Raw genomic sequence first — 23,597 nt, forward strand, 5'->3', positions numbered from 1 at the left:
AGGCTAGGGGGTGGATCTAGGTGGGATGCTATTTGGATGGTCAGTGTAGACCCAGTGGGCTGAATGGCCTGGTTTCACACTATAAGGATTCTATGATTCTGACTGCCATTTGGAAAGAGCTGGGAATTGTTCACCATTTCAGTTAAAACAATTTGAAAAGTTCTTTTTATTTTTAATGTGCTCCTTGTACTTCTATATCTTGGATAAGGAAACTTCACCGCTTCTTCTGGCAGCCTCCACCAGTCCCTGTGGTAGCTCATTCCAAACACACACCACACTCTGCATGAAAATGTTGCCTCAAAGGTCCTTTCAAGTCTTTCCCCTGTCACCTTAAGCCTATGCCTTCTAGTGTTGGACTCCCCCAGCCTGGGGAAAAGACCTTTACTATTCACCCTATTCATGCTTTCATGATTTTATCAACCTCTATAAGTTCACTTCTCAGCCTCTGACACTCCAGGGAAAGTCGTCCCAGCCTATTCATACTCTCCTTGTAGCTCAAACCCTCCAAACCTGGTAACTCCTTGAAAGGGTTCAGAAAAGGTTTACAAGTTTCACAATATCCTTCCTATATCAGGGAAACCAGAATTGTAAGCAGTATTGCAATAGTGGCCTAATCAATGTCCTGTACAGCCGCAACATGACCTCCCAACTCCTATACTCAATGCAGTGACCAATAAAGGCAAGCATACCAAACACCTTCTTGCAGCCATCTCTCAGATTATCCCTCAGAATTCCCTCTCCAGAATGTGCAGGGCAGAAAAACTTCATGACAGCCTTTATCGGGCCACTTGCATTACCTAGAAAGCATCATATTCTTTGATGCCTCTCAAACCCTCTTAAAGTTTTTCTGTCCAACTTTGTACCACTTAACACAATCAGACTGTATAATGGCTGCACAATTTAGCATATCATAATTTTCTTCTCAAAGTCATTAAATTAATTCAGTTATATATAAAAGTGATAGTGTCTTATTCTAGAATGTATAATAATAATTAACCTATTAATGTTTATCGTGTTGATACCCTTGAGGACTACTTCCACTCAGTGATTCTCTTCTTTAGGCTAAATAGATTCACTTTTGCAGCTTCTTCATGTCTAGGTTTTTAATCCCAACTTTCAGTTTAATTGCCTTTTTGCTGCATCTCCACTCAGTCTCGTAATGAGCACGATTATGCACAGCACTGTAAGCAGGTCTACACCACGGCTATGTGGAAAATTTGAATTAGCTCCTGAGACTGATGCTCTATTGCTGCCACATAGGACTGATTAACCTCTCAGCATGTATAAAGATGGTCACAGTCATGGAAGGTGACGATCTGTTAATCAGGCTGTGAATCTTTTCACTGTTTGGCTCGCATGGTAGTTTGTCTGTTGACAGGAATGACTTCTTATCCACCACACAAATTTACTTAGAAGAATGAGTATGTCACTGTCTATGAGACTGCTAATCAACCTGCAAACCCTTCTACTGCTTCACACTATTCCCTAAGGGAAAACCATAATGATACAGAAATAACACATCTATTTAGCTCAGACATAATAGGAACTGCAGATGCTGGAGAATCCGAGATAACAAGGTGTGGGGCTGGATGAACACAGCAGGCCAATCAGCATCTTAGGAGCACAAAAGCTGATGTTTCGGGCCTCAACTCATCATCTGATGAGTTGAGGCCCGAAACGTCAGCTTTAGTGCTCCTAAGATGCTGCTTGGCCTGCTGTGTTCATCCAGCCCCACACTTTGTTACATCTATTTAGATTTTGTTATTGCTATTTATGATCTCAAAATCTTGTGGCTTTGGTCTTGGGCAGAGGCAAAAATGATCATTCAGAATGGTCCTTTAGGAAAAGCCGGAATCTGTCATCCATAAATTTCATTCAGTTGGATGGAAACGGTGATGTGAATCATGGTTATAGTAAAGGTCATTAGTGCAAAGATGGTCATTTATATGTACACTGTTTTACTCAATTCGTACACAACAATCTCACATATCTCTGGTTTCTGTTGAAGTTGTGACGGCTGGAAGCTAATAATGACTCAGAGAGCAAGAATGTTGATGGCAATGTCAACACTTTCAAGGCACATTGACGTAGTCTAATAGCTATTTACTTCTGATAAATTTTGCTCAGTAAAACAATGATAAATGAAAGTATTTAGTCAACTTGTGACTAACGAACAATTTTATTTGGTCAGGCAGGAACAGACCAAATGTCCCGGTTGTCCACAATGTTTAACTATGTCTCAAGGTATCAATGTCCATTTGCTGGTGGTTCTTATTGCAGTCACTGTATTGATCCGTAAACATTGGATCATTACCTGCCTAGTACTACCATGCCTATTTCATTTATCGATCTGCCAGTGTGGTGTGAGCTGTCCGGAGGAAATGCATTTATGTTATTCTGATGAATAATTACTTGTATAAAATAACATGACATGGAATTTCAAGTCAGGATCATTTAATGAGCTGTTTAGGTAATTGGTTTACCTGTATACCTTGTGAATGGCCAGACAATTGGGGAAGGTTTGCTTGGTGTATAGAGAATCTGTCCTTCTCAGAGAATACTGCCTCCAGATGAAAAAGGGAGTGCTGTTAAATATGAGGAAAAGACTTTTACACTCACTTGCCCAGAAATGGCTGAAACAGTAAAGCATATTGCATGATTTGAATGACAGAGTGGATTTTGTGATCTTTGTAATGATTCCACTCTGCCCATCTAAAAATCATCTTGAGCAACACATCTTCTGAACAATGGGGTTTCTGATTGTCTCCCCGTTGTCTCAAATCACCAGTCTGGGAAAACTCTGTTTCCCTCTGATGCTGTCCTTCACTGCTGTGTAATTAATAGTTTTATCTTCAGTCTTCTGGAACCTATGCTCTGGAATTTCCTCCTTGAACCTCATTGCTTTCAAAGACCTTCACAGAATCCCTACAGTGTGGAAGCAGGCCATATGGCCCATCGAATTCACACTGACCCTCTGAATAGCATCCTGTACCTCACCCTTTCCCACTGCATTTCCCATGGCTAACCCGTTTAGCTTGCACATCCCTGGACACCACGGGAAATTTAGCATGGTCAATCCACCCGAACATGCACATCTTTGGACTGTGGAAGGAAACTGAAGCACCCTGAGGAGAGGACAGCGGAAACCCGCGCAGACTTGGGGAATGTGTAAACTCCATAGACAGCCGCCCAAGGGTGGGATTGAACCCGGGTCCCTGTCCCCAAGACAGCAGTGCTAACCACTGAGCCACCGTGCCACCCAACAATGCTACTGGAAGTCCAACTCTAGGATGAAGCTTTTGGCTATTCCTCTTAACAGTTCCTTCATTGACTAAGTATTGAACTGGTGCCTTATTACAATACTATGAATCATCTTGGTAATTTTTTAAAAAATTGACAGTGCTATATAAATGTAGCCCACTTCAGCAATTAAGTACAGAGATCCCACCATTCATTTGTGAAAAATATGATTGGTTCAGACAACTCCGAATGAGAGACTGGAGTCAAAGTCAACTCTGACATAAAATCCCTCAGTGGGAGCTTGCAAACAACCATTCAGAATGCTGATCATTTGTACATGAAACTGCAATGTATTTCAAGTTGCAATGCCTCAATGATGGTGCAGATTGTCAGCTAAGAAGACACGAAAGGAAGCAGATCCTCTATATCCCGCTACCTTTTCCTATGTCCCAATATGTTTACCCAAAGACTCTTGGGTTGAAGGTCACCCTTCTCAGTCAGATAAAGACCCATGAAAGAAGTGCACAACCCTGAGCAGACATCATCTACAAATTGAGGGAAAACTAGCAATGAATGGGAGATCCTTTGCTCTCTGCTCCTTTCTACAAAATAACTATAATGGGTTAGAAGATGTATCCATTTAGAATAAGAATCTTATCTCATGCACATTATTATCGAGATGATTGATGTAATCAGTCATTTTGTTTTAGTACATGGTACAAGGTGTTGTGATTTAGGGAGCGATTTCTCCAATTCTTCCTTTTTTTGGAAAAAAGGAAACTGCTGTTTGTTGGCTTTGATTGTCCTACGTATACCAATGTTCTCAAATTTTTATGTGCTGTGCTTTTTCTCTCGTGTACCATCTTTGGGGCTTTGGATGAGATTTGTTTCTTGGTTTCAGGCTTCCAGGTTTTTTTTGACGGACCAGAGCAGGTCCATGTTTGTGCCAATTATTTGTAATTGTAATGAGCTGAGGGATCAACCAGAGAACCTGTGCCTTTTGGAACAGTGACAATGCAGATGCTAATTGTGACTGTGACTGACAGACAAGTAAACATTCTGTCAGAGGATCAATTAGATTGTTAACTATTAGGCTGATTTATTAAGCAGTAACTGAATGAATGATTGGACGAACAAACTATTGAGTTTCAACAGCCATTGACTAAACTATTCCCTTCAGGTTATAGAAAAGGACACAGTTTGTCAAGCCAAACTCAAAGGAAGCAGTTGTGTCTTGAATAACACATTACTGTTGACCATCCACAGAGTCCCGAGCCTGTATCAGCTTCAGAATAATTAGCCATTTCAAACAGACCAGCTTAAGGTAGACATTTGGGTCTGTGTTTTTCAGCCCCCAAAGGTGGGAATGGGATAGAGGATGCTAAAAAATACTGAGGTCAAACATTGTGTCATTTTCAAGGTGTTGATCTGCATGCCTCTAACAAGAGGTCACACGTTTAAGGCACAGATGAGGGGGAGTTTCTTCTCTCTAAGGGTAGTGAATTTGTGGAATTCTTTATCGCAGAGGGCTTTCCAGGTTGAGTCCTTATGTACATTTATGACCGAGATGGACTAATTTTTAATCAGGGAATCGAGGCTTCTGGGGGAAAGGCAGGAAAGTGAAGTTTAGGATTAACAGATCAGCCACGTTCTCATTGAATGGAGGAGCAGACTTGATGGGCTGAATGGCCAACTACTGCTGCACTATCTTCTGGTTTTATGGATAGTTTTTTTGGAAGGGAAAAGATGTCAAGCATTTGAAGGAGATGGGGGAGTGCAGGGCGAGTGCAAGTGGAGTGGAGGGTGCCAGTCGAGTAAGAAAAGAAAGGTCAGTAAATGTAAATGGCATCTATAAAGAATCCTTCATACCTGAAGATACTCCATAAAACATTTATCTTTGAAGCTGCTTTCATTTGGGTGCTGGGGTGTGAAATGGAGATGTGTGTTTCTCCGATGAAATAATTTGAGGAAAGATCACTTGTGCTTGAAATCGCAATACACGATAGTAGATGGATTGGTTCCAGTGCAAATTGTTTGCAAAATGTATTTGATGGCCTATATGCTATTACTATTCAACAAGACTGCAACAAGTCACTAATGAACAAAGTGACACAACCATACCAGGCATTTCCTCAAACAACTCCTTGTACAAGCTCCTAAATAGTCTGCTTTTAACTTTCAGTGTTTCAGTCTTAAACACAGCCAGCAGAACAGCTTTATGCTTTTAAGAGTAAAATCTTAGTTCATTACATAAATTATTATATGAATTCATCACTACTACTGAAAGTTATTGAAGTAAAATGTGATAAAATACAGATACAAAAAATTAAAATAGGGATAAAAGTTACATATGAAGATAAACATGAGATTAGCATGCACCACTGTTGCAGGCCTGCTGTGCTTCAGAATTCTTTGTGTGGAGTGAATGATTTGATTCAGCAGCTGGTGCTGACTGCTGTAGTCAGATAATCAGTGTTTGCTCCCACAGACCGACTGAGCAGAACAGATTGGGGAGCGAGTGAGTGGGTGGGTGGGTGAAATCTCCTTTGTTTCACCGTTATGACTTTTGGTAACCCCGCAGCCCTGGATCCTCTTGTCTCCCTGCTGAGAAGCAGTGACAGCTCACAGTTTCTGCATGAAATGGTGACCCACAACCAGTCTCTGATACAGAACAGAACTTAAAATCGCTAAACCATGATTCTCTGTTAGGTATTCAATCAGCCGAGGTCTATGGAAATGGGCTCATCAATTTTCTTTGAGAGGAGGTAATTAACTTTTGGACTGGCCCAGCCAGTCGCGTGAATGGCCCTCATTCTGTTAGGTGAGATAGTAAGAGCTACTTCTACTTTTCCGAAAACCTTTGTCAATAAGTTTCTGTCGACATGTTCATAAAATGTCAAAAGCCCCTTGTGATTTTGTTTGGAGATCATTAAAGCCGGTCCCATTGCCAGTTGAAGCCATAAAGGGTAATCAAGTGACTTCTGGAAGTCATTTTGTAAGATTCTGTGTCCAATTTAAAGACAGATTTGTTGTTTTTAATAAAATATTATAATTTTCATTTGCTACACAACTTCTATAGAGTGCAGCTAGCCTTGTTTGTACCACATTTGCTGAAAGGTCAAATACATATGTTACAAAACGTTACATTTTTTTATTTTACAAATTCATTCTGAATTAAAAGAAGATATAATGTCTTATAAATTTTTGGAACAGCTGTCTGAGATGACTCCACCAAGTAACAGCAAATAGGGTCACCAAACTATTTGGCTCTATCTGACGGTCTCCCTTCTGCTATTACATGAGATTGCTGCAGTGAAAAATCACAAAGTGAATGTCAGTCAGCATTATCATAATCTCCTCACCATCCAAATACAGTTCATGTCCTGTCCTTTCACTCTTCGCCGTAACCCCCTCTGAACCCATGACCACTCTCCTCTGAAAGCCAAAAGATCTGCGGATGCTGTAAATCAGGAACAAAAACATAAGTTGCTGGAAAATCCCAGCAGGTCTGGCTGCATCTGTGGGGAGAAATCAGAGTTAACGTTTTGGGTCCGGTGACCCTTCCGCAGAACTGATGGTAACTGGGGAAAAGAATGGTTTTTAGACAGAAGGTGGGGTAGGGGGAGAGTAAATGACAGGTGGAGATGGAGCCCAAAGAGAGAGAGAAACAGTTACGCAGACAAACGAGTGGTTAAAGTTCAGTCTGGGGGAATCAATAGCTGCTAATGGGGACTATTAGTGCTGACGATGGGTAGTATGTGGTAGCAGCCCATGTGATGCTAAATGCGTACGTGGGTGTGAGGGAAAGGCGTTCAAAAGTGTTGAATTCGATATTAAGTCCAGAAGGCTGCAGGGTCCCCAGGTGGAAAATGAGGTGCTGTTCTTCCAGCTTGCACTGAGCTTCACTGGAGCACTACGACAAGCCCGAGAGAGAGCTGTTGGCCAGGGAACATAGTGGTGTGTTGAAGTGGCAAGCAACTTCAGAAAATTAGTTGGGGATCTACCAATAATGTCTAGAGTTTTCTTGATTTATCTCTAGCTCACATTTGAACTGTTCATAATAACCTAAACAAATGATATCACTGGCGAGCCAAGCCAAATTGACAATATCGGAACAGGCAAAACTTAAACCCAGCTCATAGTTGCCTGATGCAACAATGGAGCGACAAATAAAAATCCAAATCAATGCTGTGTTATCAAAGTATTAATTCCTGAAAAGGGCCCATTTTATCAAAAAAATTCATCTTGCTGAATTCAGGACAATTCATAAGACTGCCAGTTTGGGGGAAATATTGTATACTTGTGTACAATGTAAGAGCACAATGATAATCTGCCAAACAGATTCAGATTGGCAGCGATTATTTTTCAGAGAGAATGCATCAATTTATGATAATGGACAGGTAAGGGCCAAATTTTGTTTAAATTTCAAACTAGGCAGTTTGACTCCAATTTGTCAAGTTATTGCTCGAAGTAAAGATACAACACAAGGCTGTGACCAATTTGATTGAGTTGAAACAGACACAATATGTGTATGTTCTTTTGCACACATTTCAGAAAAATATGGATTTATCAGTGATAGGTCACATGGATTTGGGTGGGGGTGGTTATGTCGCATAAACTTGTTTGAACTTTTTGACGAAGTGGCAAAGATAATTGCAGAGGGCTGAGTGGTAGATGTTCTCTCTGCGGACTTCAGCAAAGCCTTTGACAAGGTCCCTCATGGCAGGCTGATACAAAAGGCAAAGTCACATGGGATCCGCAGTGAGCTGGTAGGATGAATACAGAACTGGCTTGGCCATAAAAGACAGAGAGTAGTGGTGGAAGGGTGTTTTCTGACTGAAGGTCATGACCAGTGCTATTCTTCAGGGATCAGTGCTTGGACCCCTGTTGTTTCTAATAAATATAGAAATGATTTTGGAGGAGAATGGTATGATTAGTAAGTTTGCAGATGACATAAAGGTTGGGAATGCTGTGGGTAGCGAAGCGGATTGCCAGAGGATACAGCAGATTGTAGATAGCTGAAAACCTAGCCCGAGAAACAGCAGATGGAATTCAATCTGGACAAATATGAGGGGTTGCATTTTGGAAGGTCGAATGCTGGAGGGAAGTATACACTAAATAGCAAGAATTAATATACAGAGGGATCTAGGTACACAGGCTCATAGCTTTCTGAAAGTGACAACAAAAGCGGATTAGATAATCAAGAAGATGCAAGGCATGCTTGCCTTCTTTGACTGGGGTGTAGAATATAAAAATTGGCAAGTATCTTGCAGCTGTATCAAACTTTAGTTGGACCGCATTTGGAGTATTGTGTGCAGTTCTAGGTCAAAACGCTGCCAGAAGGAGGTACTGATTTTGGACAGGGTACAGAAAAAGTTTACCAAGATGTTGCCTGTTTTGGAGGGTATTAGTCATGAGGAGAGATTGGACAAACTTGGTTTGTTTTCGCTTGTATGTCAGAGGCTGAGGGGCGATCTGATAGAAGATTACAAAATTATGAGAGTCGTGGACAGAATGGATAGTCTTTTTCCCAGGGAAGGGACATGTGTTTAAGGCCAAAAGGGTCAGTTTAAAGGACATGTTTTTTACTTGGTGGCATGGTAAATGTGCTGTCAGAGGATGTGATGGCAACAAATACAATAGCAATGTTTAAGAGACATCTTGTCAGAAACATAACAAGGCAGGGATTAGAGGGATATGGACTAGATAGAGGCAAAAGGTTTTTAGTTTAGAAAGGCATCATGTGTCAGGGCAGGCTCAGTGGGCCAAAAGGCCTGTCTTTGTGCTATACTGTTCTTTGTTTCCAAAGATGCTTCCGTTACATGCAAATAAATCATACCACTATCCAAAATCGCTTGTCGTCATGGTTCTTTGCACATTCAGGATTATCTAAAAATGTTGCATAATTGTAGAATCACATCTAATATTGAGCATATTTTATGAGTTTTGCAAGTATGGGCTGGTTGGGTGTGGTCAGTATCTTGCTTATTTTGCACAGTCAAAGGGATTTGCTGTGTCTGATATGATCTGTTGGTCTTTGGGACATCCAGCCTACATACCTGGTGTCATGCTGGCACTGAAATCCATTCACCTTTTAACCTTTGTGTGATAAGCGGAACAGATTTTCGGCTTGACAGCCGTACCGTGTTAACAATGAATATCATTGGACCTGGAAGTTAACTGTCAATTATTATTAACTGGTGCACTTCCATTGTCGAAGCTTTTCCAATCACTGTTCACAGATTCAGCTGAGATACCCCTCTCCTCTCAGGTGAATATGTAAGATCCCATGATACTGTTTAATAACAACGAACAACGAAAATTACAGCACAGCAACAGGCCCTTCGGCCCTCCAAGCCTGCGCCGATCCAGATCCTCTATCTAAACCTGTCACTTATTTTCCAAGAATCTGTATCCCTCTGCTCCTTGTCCATTCATGTATCTGTCTAGATACATCTTAAATGACGCTATCGTGCCCACCTCTGCTGGCAACGCATCCCAAGCACCCACCACCCTCTGTGTAAAGAACTTTCCATGCATATCTCCCTTAAACTTTTCCCCTCTCACCTTGAAACTGTGACCCCCTAGTAATTGAATCCCCACTCTAGGGAAAAAGCTTCTTGCTATCCACCCTGTCTATACCTCATGATTTTGTAGACCTCAATCTGGTTCCCCCTTCAACGTCATTCTTGCTAATGTAAATAATCCTAATCTACTCAACGTCCCTTCATAGCTAGCATCCTGGTGAACCTCCTCTGCACCCTCTCTAAAGCATGCACATCCTTTTGGTAATGTGGCGACCAGAGCTGTACGCAGTATTCCAAGTGTGGTCGAACCAAAGTCCTATACAACAAAAATCAAAATCTAAACAAAAAAATTCTCCACAACTCATTTTTATTCTTATGTGTGCGAGAGGCATCAGTAGCAAGTCTGACATTTACGACCTATCCTTAATTGCCCTTGAGCTGATTTACGATCTAGCCCATTTCAAAGGGCAGGAGCTGGTGTCAACCATTTTTTGACAATTTTGAGTCCAGTGAGGGCAAGGTACCAATAAAGGCCATCAGCAAACCAAATGGGTTTTGTTTACAACAATTGACAGTGATTATGTCGTCACTGTTAAACTGACTTCTTAATTACATATTTTGTTGAAGTCAACTTTCACCATCTGCCATGTTGGGATTTGAACCTATGTCCCCAGACCGCAAACCTGGGGCTCTGGGTTACTAGTCCAGTGACAATAGCAGAACGCCACAGCCTAACTGTAAATATCATTGTGACAATCTGGGTGCTTTCTGTGTGACATCTAAAGCAGAGTTGTTGGCCAAGATACCAGCAATGAGTGGCATGCTCTTCTTCGTAACAGTCCCATGCGATCATTTACATCCACCCATATAAATGCCACCAAAAACAGACTATGTTTGTGGAAAGCCTTGCTATATCCAAATATTTTCCTGGCTTGCTTTATTACAATTGTGACTGCACTTTGTAAAGCAATTAACTAGCCGTGATGCATTTTGCTATAGCCTAAGGACACGATAAGGATCTGTGTTTATTTCCCTGTACAATTATACTGTGCCCTCTTTTTCTCTGTACTCAAGCTATTAATCCATCAGCCACAATATACATTGTGGTTACACTTGAAATAAGCACTTAACCTTTCTTAGACTTCTTAGTTCCATTTTAATGGTTTCCCTGCTTGTGAAAAACCAGCTTCTTTACAACTTCCCTAAATTTGGTAATCCGTCAAATCACTAACGTTTGAACCTCAAGTTCCATCAAGGCAACGGTAACAGAATCATGTTTTCTTTTGTGAATTAAATCTGCTGGTGATCAAAAAGGTGATGAGTGAGATGTTGTCTTGGAAGTGGGTGCACTGGCAATTTCTTGCAAGGGGATTGCAGGCCTCTTGCTACCACTCTGCAGAAATAACACCTTCTTCCATGTTCTCACCCACTCCAGCAGAATCTGGGCGGAGGGTGTGCTCAGTTGCCCCCTCACGATGCCTCACTTGTTGGTCTCCATGAGTGCACTCTTGGTAATGGTACACTTTGCATGCAGACACATTGGTGACTGACAGACTCTTGCCTCCTGAACGCCTTGACTCTCCCCTATTTGAACATTCATCCCAAAAGCAAGACATTATTTGCTTGCTTCCTGCTGAATTCATCCAGACGATGTACAGTGACATTGAGTGGGCTTTTCACCTCTGGTTCCCAAGTAACGTTGGGAAAATTCAGCTGCTTGAATGCAGTCATATTAATCTGCATCCAATGTATCATTCAACTTGAATCTTTTTAGCTTTTAACCGTTTCTGTTTAAACAGAGTAATACATTTATGAACTAGCTGCTGTGAACATTTTAAGGTAGATTATCTTTCAACATTGTAATAGTGTTAATTCAAAACATATGGTTGTACGGGTACTTTGTCAACATTGAAAATTTCCCAATGATTAGTATTTTTAAGGCGTTTTCAGGATACCTGCAAAATGTCTAACATACCATTAGTATTCCAGTGAAAGCGACTTGGAATCATTCCGTGCAATTTTAACTAAGCCTGTTTTGTATAACATCACCAGAATGGGACAGAGTGCATGCAATTTGAGCTAACTTTACAGGGCTTCAATGTAAATTACCACATCTAAGAAACATTTCCTTCTTTATCAGTTGTAACTGTGACACTTTCCAGAAGTTCTTCTGCATTATGGAAGTTTAGAGTGGTCGGACGTTCTGAATCAATGAGCAGAATTTGAATATATTTGGATAAATGGAACCTTTTTGAAACAGTAAATACTGAGCCAAAGTTACTGGAAAAGCAAGATTTAAATTAAGTCAATCTTTTCCTCAGCTTTATATTTCTTTATTTCCATTATAAACTTCTGGATCTAAAGAGATGGTAGAGGTTTTGATATTGCAGGTAAGGCACTGATCTTGAAATAAATTACAATTTGTCCTTTTGATTGAAATATTACATTTTCTATAGAGATCTGTGAAGGAATCATGAAAAGACCTCAAATGCTAACATTTAACACTGTATGTTGCATCCCTAAAGTTGGGAGTTAAAATATGACCTTGGTCTGCTTACGTTTGGTGACATAGATGAAATAAATGTAAATTTTCAGACTGTTAGCGGTGACTTATTCTTCAAAGAACGGGTATTTTCTAAACAGCTTGTTGTTTTTGTTCTGAGCTGGCAGTCTGGCTTTGTTGAAACCATCCTTGTAGCCAAATATAAGGAAATATTTTGAGGAAGATATTTTAACCACATCTGTGTGTGTAAATGTAAGAGAGGGAGAGATACATGTCTACATGTCTTGTGACAGGCACAAGAAAACAATGACATGGAGGGTGGACCAAACATCTGGTTCGTAATGAAAACATATAAGTGTCCCAATACACGCACGGCTTGTTTATATTTACTACAGTGATGTAAGAGGGAAATTAAACAATGTATTTCTCTTCCTACAGTGTGTAAAGGAACAGTTATGACCATAAAAGTCACAGGCTATACGATCAAAGCAAATTGTACCAGCTAATAAATCACAGTCAATGTGAGCTTTCCTCCGTTTGACAAGGGCTAATTGACATGTGCTCTTTCAGAATCAATTTCCCTGCCTATGTGCCCCATTCAACTGAAAAATCTGCCGAGCACCCAGCAAGATAGTGTCTGCCCTGCTCCCTGTCCAAGGCAGCAGACTGTCTTGCTTCCCTGAACATATTTGGTTTATATTTAGAACAAAGCTTACGCTTTCATTGCAAGTCTGGGTCACAGAATTGAAGGACAGCACCTCTCTGAGTGTAGCACTCCTTCAATACTTCACTGGAGATTTTAAAAGTCCATGTTTGTTTAAAAAAAAACCAGTGGTGGTGCCAAGTCTATATACTATGTTTTTTTAATGTGTAGAGTTCTATGCATTTCTGCCATGTATGAACTGTCCTACCTTGCCAACAATAGAGGTCTAATTTTTATTTTTAAGATAAGCATTTGCTCTTTAAAAATTGCATGCCATGGACAAACACTAGTAAGCTATATCACAGCAATAATTTTGATCTGTTTGGAACTGTTTTATGAAGTAGGTTTTAGCACAAAGTGGAAGCATAGTGTAATTGCCCTGGATGTGTCACAGTCTGAACAAACCTTGCTGAAATACTTCACTCATAGGTTATTCCATCGCGTGGTTTCTTTGGTTAAACACAGGCGCCAAAATGAATAGATTCTACGGAATTGTTGCATCCCTCTCCTCCCTACAGCTTTCCCAGCAGGACCAGCCCCTTTCCTCGGCATTCAAACTTTTCTGCCCTTCCATTTAACTAACGATTTTGTTGTACTTTAAACAGTGAGAGCGCTGGAGTTTTACTGCGATACCCATAAAGGAATAATCACTGCAGTTGGTGTAGTGTTCACTGCCATTGAAGCCATAACTAATTTATTCTTCATGTCATGGTCATTACTGCCCCCCTCTGGCAGTGTGCTGTTAAAAGCATAATAAAGCCAAATGACCCACATAATTAAAGCAATCTTTTTGAGATCATGACAATGCTGATTCATTAGAAGTGATATGACCAGGGGTTTTGAATTCTGACTGATCGCTGTAATGTTGCAGCGTGACAGTAGCAGCTCATCTCTGTATCTCAGCAGTGTGAAATAGACGCTAAAATTAGAAAAGTAGTAAGAAATGATAAAAGAAGCATTCAATCCGAGGACTCATAGTTGTGTTGTTTTTTACCAATTAGTTACTTGAAAGAGGAAGAGTGAGCCAAAATAGTGACAGACTTCGGGATTTAAGGATGTTCTCAAACATCTGCTGGCTCTTGGGAGTCCATGGCATATGACCACCTGAAACAGAGGAGGTGCATTCAGTAAAGCACTGAACAGGTCAAGAGATGTAATCAGGAACACATAGAGGCAAAACTGAAGCAACTGCAAAGAGTGCACAAACTTGAAAGTATTGCATCTGCCTAACGCTACAGGCACCATCTGACGAGCAAATCTGCAGATTGTGTGTTGGACTTGGCAGCCAGGTCAGGACCAATTGAACCAGAGTGAAAACAAGTCACTATTGAGCCCAAGGAGCTGTCTGAGAAAACTGATGGAGTCATAAATTTGTAAGGGTCTGAAGGGGAGTGATCTTAAGGAAGGAGCTGGTACAATGAGTTTTTGTTTTTGTTGAATGGTGCTGAGAGAGGAGTAGGGGCTGTAGTGGCAGCATAGAAAGAACAAGGATGAAAACTTCGTAAAAGCATTGAACTTCATCCTTATTTCATCATTGTTTCTGATTTGCTTCGAATAACAACTTCCAAAATTTGATACACTATGAATACTAGTTGAACCACTGGCAACGATACTGTGTTACGTGGAGTCATATAGAATAGAAACTAACCCTTCAGTCCAACTCATCTATGCTGACCAAGTTTCCCAAACTCAGCTAGTCCCACTTGCCTGCATTTGGCCCATATCCCTCTAAACCTTTCCTAGTCAGGTACTCGTCCAAATGTGTTTTAAATGTTGGGACTATATCTGCATCTACCACTTCTGTGTGACCAATTATCCCTCAGGACCCTTTTTAAATCTTTCTCCTTGCACCTTAAAAAAAAGTCTTGAATTCCCCCGCTCGTAATATGTTTCTTACAGTTCGAACCTCTTGGGCATCAATCATTTTCTTTGCTGAATGATTGGCAGATAAGCCTTCAGCCATATAAGCTCTCAGATTCTCCCTCAACTTCCTGTTTCCGTGCTCTTAAGATTTAAAACCTACTTGTTGACCATGCTTTTGGAAAGGTATCTTCGTGCAATTTCTAGAACCTAGAAAGAAACATAAGCTAAGGAATGGGTCATGCATCATCCAAACCTGTTTTCCCACTCATTAGAACTGCACTGTGACTCAATCTAGCTACTTAGGCTCCCAATTTCTTTCTGTTCTTAACAAAAAATCACTGGTACTTTTTCAGTTTAATTTTTTTTAATGATCCAACCTCAGAATGTTTTGGGGATGAGAGTCTCAGATTTCCATTGCTTTTATATGATGAAGTGCTTTGTAACTTCTGCCCTTACTTTAGTTTTAAGGTTAATCCTGTTTATTCTAGGCTCTCCCACCAAAGCATGGAATTTCTCTCCATCTTACCTCTCAAATCATTGAAATGCCTTATTTAGATCTTGCCTTAATCATTTCTGTTGAAGAAATATGAACCTAGACCGTGCAACCTGTCCTCATCATTTCATCCCTTTCGCCCCAGTATCAACCAGTCCGAGACTCATCTATCCTTCATGTGGTGCAGTCTCCAGAAATGAATGCCATCCTAACTAATGGAGTTTAAACAGAGCTCTGCATGACAGTGATATAACGTCCACCCTTTGTATTCCAGTCATTTGATCATGACCAATATTCAATCATCCTTCATTTTATTTTACCTTAGCTCAGTGTCAATTTTTATCTGATTATATGCCTATAGAGCCCTCGGGACATATTACAATGCCCTTCTCTTTCTCCAGACACCTACAGTGACTAATTAACCACTCAAGCCATTTTTACCTGTTGCTTCAATATCCTTCAGTTAATTGATTTCAATACTCTGTTTTCACCTGACTTCTCATCCTGATCTCCTCATGCATAATTCATGCAAAGTTTAATTGACATTTTGTCTGCCTTGACTTTATGCATTTCCCATCATCGTCTCAAAAGCTTCAATGAGCTTACCTCCAGCTCGACTCATTCTCAAAGGACACAACTCCAATGCTGTTAACTTCTTTTCATAATTTAAATCCCTGGTGCCTTAAATAATCATTGTTGCCTCTATATCCTCTCAATTGTATTGTGGCCAAAAAGTGATGGTCTAGCTGTGATGGTTCAGGATTCTGCAGCAACTTTGTTCTACGTACTCACCCTCTCACTCCAGCCTAGCCCCTCACTCCATCCAACACCTCCTAAAGCGGCTGTTTCGAATGCCTTCTGAGCACAGGCTTGGTCTGAGGGTAACTAATTATTCCTATTTGTCTTCAATCTAATTGTCAATCAAAATGAGCATCCTTTCTTCCTGTTTTGAAGGATGCTAGAATACTGTCAGCACTATTCCCAGACAGAATGAAATGATTTGATCACTCCAGGATGCCTGTGAGTGGTTGATAATGAGCTCACGAGCATGATTCATGCAACGCAATTTGTATGTATCCATCCATCATTCATGACACTTTGCTGGAGGACTCACTTGCTTTTAACAGGCTGAGTTGCTGCAGTTTGGGCCATGAATTCTGTTTGCTGCATTTTTCAGAAACTCTTCCAAAATAGATGGACCGACTAGACAGTTTACTGGCTTGTACTGTTTGCTGAGTAAATAGACTGTATTTGAGCCGTGCCATAAATCTTGCCTCACCTCCGGCTCATTAGTTGACATACTGGTGTCAGTAGACACTCTGTTATTTGTTGGTGATTTCTACACAGTTAAAAAGCATCTAGAACAGCAGATCTCATTGGTTTCTGTCAATCATTGAAGATAATTACTCTTAAAAATAAATTGAGGCATCAGCAACTCAAAAAAAAGGATTTCAAAAGTAGACTCGAAGTGTCAGTAAGCAGATACTTAGTAGAACACATGCATCTGTCACACTGAGTTAACTCTGTGTTATTACAACTGAATAGCCCTTCATTGAGACCTTTCTCCCTATGGTTGCTGCTCTACAATTGAGATGTTTTTTAAGTGCTTCCATCTCATTGTGGAGTTTCAAGGCAACTGACGTCCAACAACCTACTTGGAACGTTCTGCTGGCAGTTTGACAGTTTAACAAATTGCAATGAAGCAGCTCAGACAGTCTGAAACATTCCTAATTAATCAACATTTTACATCAAATAACCCTCAACATTCGAAAAGAAAAAGGCATTGTCCCATCTCCCAACATCGAAATTCCAAGATCTGAACCTGCACCTTCATCAAAAACTAATCAGTTCTCCCTACCCTCTTAGTATGTGAAACATCATTGAAATCTGTCCATTAGGAACATCCAAATTAGGAACAGTAATCCATTCAACCCTTTCAGCCTGCTTCACCAATCACTAATTAATTTGTGCGATGTTGCTTGGAGACAAAGAGACGTAAATATTATCTTTGCCTTTTGTGGTGGAGGCCAGAAAGCAGCAGAGAGGCTGAATGAGTTCAAAAATACCCCGAAAATAATAGTAGTGCAAACCAAATTTTTTAATAGTTAAAATCTCCTCAATTAGGTTGGTGTGCCTGTGGTCTTTTATAATACTTTCTGAACAAAAGTTAAACTTGATTTATCAAGCGTCATCATCCTCAGTGTTTTCTGTTTTGTCACATGTGAACTAGAGCAACTAGAGATTAAAGGAGTGTAAGTGTTTTAGACATGGAGGTCGAATTGGCTGGTTTGTGATGCAGAGTGTCACCAACAGCACGGCTCCAATTCCCCAGTTGCAGTTACCATGAAGAGATCCTCTTGTCAACCACGGACCTTGCCTAAGGCATGATGACCCTCAGGTTAAACACCGTCAGTTGTCTCTCTCTCCAATGAGAAAGGTCTCATAAGCCTGGATAATAAAATGTGAGGCTGGATGAACACAGCAGGCCAAGCAGCGGATGCTGCTTGGCCTGCTGTGTTCATCCAGCCTCACATTTTATTATCTTGGAATCTCCAGCATCTGCAGTTCCCATTATCTCTCATAAGCCTGTGGTGGCTTTGCTTTTGTTTGTGCTCCCCCCCCGCCCACCCCCACCAGTGTGTCACAGAAAACTGTGCTGAATTTCTTATTGTTTGTGATATTCATAAATGATGTAGATGAGAATGTGGGGGAATGATAAGTAGGTTTGCAGATGACACAAAGATTGTCCAGGTGGTGTACAGTGAGGTGGAAGATGTTAGATTACAGGAAGATATAAATGGATTGTTCAAATCGGCAGATCAGTGGCAAATGGAATTTGTTCCTGAGCAAAGTGAGGTGAGTCACTTTGGAAGAAGGAACAAAACATGGGAATACTCAACGAATGGCCACACCCTAGGAAGCCCAGAAGGACCTTTGTCCTCAGATCCCTGAGGCAGCAGGACAGGTTAATGGGATAGTTAAGAAGGCAAATGGGACATCTGCCTTTATCAGTTGTGACACAGATTAAGAATGTAGAGAGATAATGCTGGAGCTGCACAGGACTTTGGTTAGACCATAGCTGGAACACCATGTGTAGTCCTGGTCACTACACTGTAGGAAGGATGTGATTGTGCTGGGGGAACTGTAGAGGTCACTCACCAGGATGTTTTTGGGACGGAGCATTTCAGCTTTGAAGAGAGACTGGATAAGATCATGTTGTTTTCTTTGGAGTAGAGAAGGTTGAGGGGGCATCTGAGGGAGGTGTATAAGCTTACGACTGGAATAGGTGGAGTGAGTTCAGAGCAGCTATTCCCTTTCAGGTCACTAACAAGGGGGCACAATTTTAAGTGAAAGGCAAAAGGCTAAGAGGGGATTTAAGGATAGCAACCTTTCACTCAGAGGATGGTGGGGTCTGGAATGCATTGCCCGGGAGGTTAGTTGAGGTGGGAAACCCCACAACATTTAAAACATACACAAATGTGCATTTGTACTGCCATAATATTCAAGGATATGAGCCTAATGCAGAAAAATGGGATTAGTGTAAGAAATAGTGTAATTTTGTCAATGGGACTAAAGTGTCTCTTCGAGACCATATAAATCTATGATACTGACTCACAGAACAATAGAAACAATGTATCACTATTTAAGTTGATTCTAACTCTTCGTGGCTTTGAAGACCTCAATTTTTTAGATCAACTGAAAATGAATAACATTTTATGGTTGTGATCCCACATTCTGACAACATGGTAACCACAGTGAAAACAATGAGAAACATAGCTTTGACGCTTCACATTCCAAAGTCATAAGTGTTAAAAAGTGTGAAACGTTAGAGGAATTGGAACCGAGCACCTGCAAGATTTTAATGGGGTTAAACCCCCTTCAATGTAAGATGAGAACCATGGACAGATGGTAGCACTCTCGCATCGAAATACGAGAATTGTGTGTTCAAGCTGCACTAACACATGTAATCTCGGCTGGTGTTTCTGAGGAGTGCAGTACTGCTGGAGGGGCTATCTTTCAAATGAGACTGAGCCCCATTCTCTGATGAAGCTCTCTGATGAAGGGTCTAGGCCCGAAACGTCAGCTTTTGTGCTCCTGAGATGCTGCTTGGCCTGCTGTGTTCATCCAGCCTCACATTTTATTATCTTGGAATCTCCAGCATCTGCAGTTCCCATTATCTCTGAGCCCCATTCTGTTGGACATGAAAAACCCCATGACACTCCACCAGTGTCCCGGCCAATATTTACCCCTCAACCTTCATCACTAAAATCAGATTTAGTTGTTAGTCCTTGCTACTTTTATATAGCTTTGCTGTGTGAAAATTGGTCACTTAATCCCTACACTACTTCAATGCCTACGCTTCAAAAATAACTTTATTTGCTTTGGGACATCCTGAAGTGAAGATAGCAGCCACAGAAACTCGATTCTTTCCTTCTACGTAAAAGAAAGTTGACATTTTGAACTGAGGCAGGAGAGCTGATATTTCAAGTCTTTGTATTCTAATAGTGATACTAATTAGAAGCACAGTCCATTTATAACAATATGAAGAAATTCGCCCTGCAATTTCCCTGCAGCTGTTCTACTTGTCTTACAATAGAAATCGTGAGACAATGACAGACCTGACATAGACCAGAACTACTGCATTAGGACCTTCACTGAACTTCACAGCCAGAATGTTTAGAAGCAGAATTTCACTTTCTTCGTTGTGTGCAGTTAGTGCAATTTGAAGACATTGTTTTAAAGGGTTTAAGATGAGAGGGAAAGATTTAAAAGGGACCTAAGGAGCAAATTTTTCACACAGAAGGTGGTCTGTGTATGGAATGAGCTGCCAGAGGAAGTGGTGGAGGCTGGTACAATTACAATATTTAAAAGGCATCTGGTTGGGTACATGAATAAGAAGTATTTAGAAGGATATGGGCCAAATGCTGGCAAATGGAATTAGATTAATTAAAGATATCTGGTCAGCAGGAATGAGTTGGTCCGAAGGGTCTGTGTCTGTGCTGTACATCTCTAAGTAAAGACCAATGCCAGGGATGAATACAGTCCTCACCAGATTGCTTGTGTTTTCTTACAGGTCTACTTGTCCTATGTCTACCCAAATGACTTCACCAGGCTCACTCACATGGAAACAGAGAACAAGTGCTTCTACCGGGAGAGCCCTTTGTATTTAGAAAAGTAAGAACCTATGTGTGCAGTTTAAAAAACAGAACATCACAGGCATTAGATTGAAACAATCAGGAAAGCATACATTTCTTATAAGGTATTGAATAGGAAGAATTATTTGGGTTTGAGGCAAAGTTGGGGGTTAATCCACTAGCTGGAATTTATGTTGTTAGCAACCCCCATCTACTTTGCTTTAAATGCATAACATATGCTGCTATTGCTGCTTTTGTGCTGCACTTTTTAATAAAGTCACAAATGGCCTTACAATTTGAGTTGCCAACTATCACCTTTGCGACTAGACTTTGGTATCTAGTTGGACTGTGAACAAATTCGAAAATATAACCTCGATGTAACTTTGACTTCCCAGCCTGCTTTTTTTAACTTCTTTGGCCAGCTCCTGAGAAACTCCACCCCACCCCTCCATCTCCAACGATGCCTCCTGACCAGTCTGAAAAGACTGAAGCTGCACTGTGACCTTTTAGCCACATTCCCTTCCACTCCCATAGAACCCTTGATGCCTGGTTGAAACAATGGTCAATAGAATAAGTACAGTAGAAGTTATGGTTACTTTATTTGCATGCAGTTAATACCATACGTTTCTTTTGCAACAGAACTGACGCTCAGTAACTGACAGGAAGGCTGGGATGCCATAGATCACACTCCTGATCACATTCCTTAGTACCTATCTGATCCTATTCCTGTCAGCCAATGAGATATTGGAGTATACTAAATGCATAGAGTATATTTTAGAGCTCACATCAAACAATTGTCTGAATAACATATCATCACAATCTCATCTTTACTTAAAATCCTGCAGCTCAAAATGCAAACAAGGGCAGTCAGAAACTCATAACATAATTAAACATTTCTGCAAATTAACATAGTGAATATCAAATTTTATAATCAGCTATAAATGTGTAAAATTCCTACTTGGTGACAGTGTGATGATTAAATGTGTTTGCTCATCTCTTGTTTTCTCACTGTTCTGTGACCTCTATTCCATTCTGATCAATAATGTTCAGATAACTAATTCGATAATGGATGTATGTATTTATTTTTGCAAATACAGTGGATGAATTTGTTTACTGCACACAAACATATTTCCTGTATTCACTGTCATTCTCCCAACAATCTGGTAGCAGCGCTATACTGAAAAAATGACAGATTCTGAGTTCAAATGAAGCTCTGTAGGTATGTTGCAGGAGAGACAGAAGAGAGCGTAAATTGAAATATTTCTTCTTATCTAAACTTCCTTCATAATTATCCATCCTGTAGCAGTTACATTGGTACTTTTGAGATCAGTCCCTTAAATATATTTCTCTCCACCGTTCAGTATGCATCACAAGCTGCTGAAGCTTTGTTACTCTCAGCTACACTTTGATTGGAAACTTCTGTCCTTCCTTTCCCAATAGATTTGGATTTTACAAGTACATGAAGATGGATGAAGACGAAGAAGACAAGCCATTCTTGTTTGATAATCCAGAGGGTAAGAATACCAGCCAGCCAGTGATTTCTGCTCTTATTTAGATCTGAATAGAATGTATGGTGCAGAAACAGGTCTTTCAGTCCAAAAGGTCAGTGCAGATATTTAGATTGCATGTGAGTCTTCTCCCATTCTTGGAATGTCAATCCACAAAATTTTGTATTTCTTTCTTTCATTACTGTACTTCGCAAGGTGACATCAAAGTAGATACAAGGAATACTGAATATGCTTCTTTGGTCTGCTCTTGGACAGAGAGAAATTTTGAAAATATTGATGTGTGCCCACTGTTCGCATCTCATATTGACATCATTTGCGCCCAACTGTACACAGCCCAGGCCAAATGCAAAACACAAGTCTCTCTGTAATACCCTAACATTAATTCAGATGTAAAGTCCAAAGGCTTTCACGGGAGCCATCTGCAAATCACAACGCAGTCATCAGTGAACAACCTCAAAATAACATCTCAGGTTACACAGCTGGTTGAGGTATGTTCTTGTAAAGACAAACAGGATCTCAGATTCATGAACAGACATCGCAAGTAATTCAAAGCAAGGCAGTTTTGTGTCCAAGTCTGTGGAATCGAGAGGGTGCCTGAAAGATTTATGGAAATGATGAGGACTTGCTCTACGATAGATTGGAGAAGGTGGGAAGGTTGAGAGGAAATTTAAAGTCCTGAGAACTCGAGACAAAGTAGTTAGGTAGTTACTGTTGCTATTAGAGGAAAGATGTGAACCAGAGCATACTGAATTTAAAATAATTGACAAAATAGCCATCAGCAACATGGGGAAAATCTATGCAGGATCTGACATTGTGCAGCTTTGGAAAAAGACTTAGATAAATACCTGAGAGTGAAAAACCACAGAGAAAAGGGAGAGAGACATCGGACTGGATGATTTGCTTCTTCTGTGCTTTAGCTGTTGTCTTATTTGATGAACAAATGGAAAGTGTTTCATACCGGGTCATTTAAAAAAAATAACTCCAATCTCTGCCAGAAAGGAAAAGTTTTTAAAAAAATTAGAATAAACAATGAAGAGCAAATTGGCTTTGTTGTGATACAACACCCTCACCAACGTTTATTACCAGGCACTTTTTCAGCCAGCTAACGCTTACTTGATATCCTTGTGAGTCAGTATCTGAAACTTATAATGGTTTAACATATTCTCAGAACACGTGTAATTTCAAAGTGCTCTCTTATTCAAGGAACTTTTCTTATTCTGTCAGTGAATCAGCTATAGAAATGGGCAAGAAAGAAACGGTTGAATTATTCCCCATCAGCACCCATCATCAGGGTCCCAAAACCCATGGTAAAATCTTGCCCAATCTTTTGGTGTACAACTAGATGCAAAAGTGCTGCAAGATTTAAAATTTTAAAAACAGAGGTGCCACCATGCCCTCACTGATTACAGCACTGTAGAAATTCCTGAGCCAAAATAATACGGGTTTGCAGCCACTTCTGCGATAGCTCAGGAAGATCTCGTGGATGTCTGTGCAAATCCCAAAAAGCTGAATATGCATTAATGTGCTGGGCTGGGGTTATTTCAAAGGCCCAGCTATCCAAGTGCAAGCAAGGTGCCCTGTCCTTAATTCTGCTCTTGCAAAGTTGGGGTGGAAGTCATGTAGAA

At 40.5% G+C, this 23,597-nt stretch overlaps 1 protein-coding gene across 6 annotated transcripts in view; it reads left to right on the top strand.

The window, feature by feature from the left end:
* LOC125459246 (N-acetyl-beta-glucosaminyl-glycoprotein 4-beta-N-acetylgalactosaminyltransferase 1-like) overlaps positions 1-23,597 on the top strand; it is a 660,984-nt gene that overhangs the window by 583,222 nt on the left and 54,165 nt on the right. For all 6 annotated transcript variants that reach the window (XR_009446825.1, XM_048545435.2, XM_048545438.2 and 3 more), the window contains 2 exons: positions 20,404-20,504; positions 21,905-21,978. Coding sequence is in view for 5 of the 6 variants with exons in the window: in XM_048545435.2 (XP_048401392.1) it covers positions 20,404-20,504; positions 21,905-21,978 (175 nt within the window). In the remaining variant the exon portion in view is untranslated. The remainder of the gene's footprint in view (positions 1-20,403; positions 20,505-21,904; positions 21,979-23,597) is intronic.

The sequence above is a fragment of the Stegostoma tigrinum genome, chromosome 17 (assembly GCF_030684315.1).
Source record: "Stegostoma tigrinum isolate sSteTig4 chromosome 17, sSteTig4.hap1, whole genome shotgun sequence".
Taxonomy (NCBI): domain Eukaryota; kingdom Metazoa; phylum Chordata; class Chondrichthyes; order Orectolobiformes; family Stegostomatidae; genus Stegostoma; species Stegostoma tigrinum.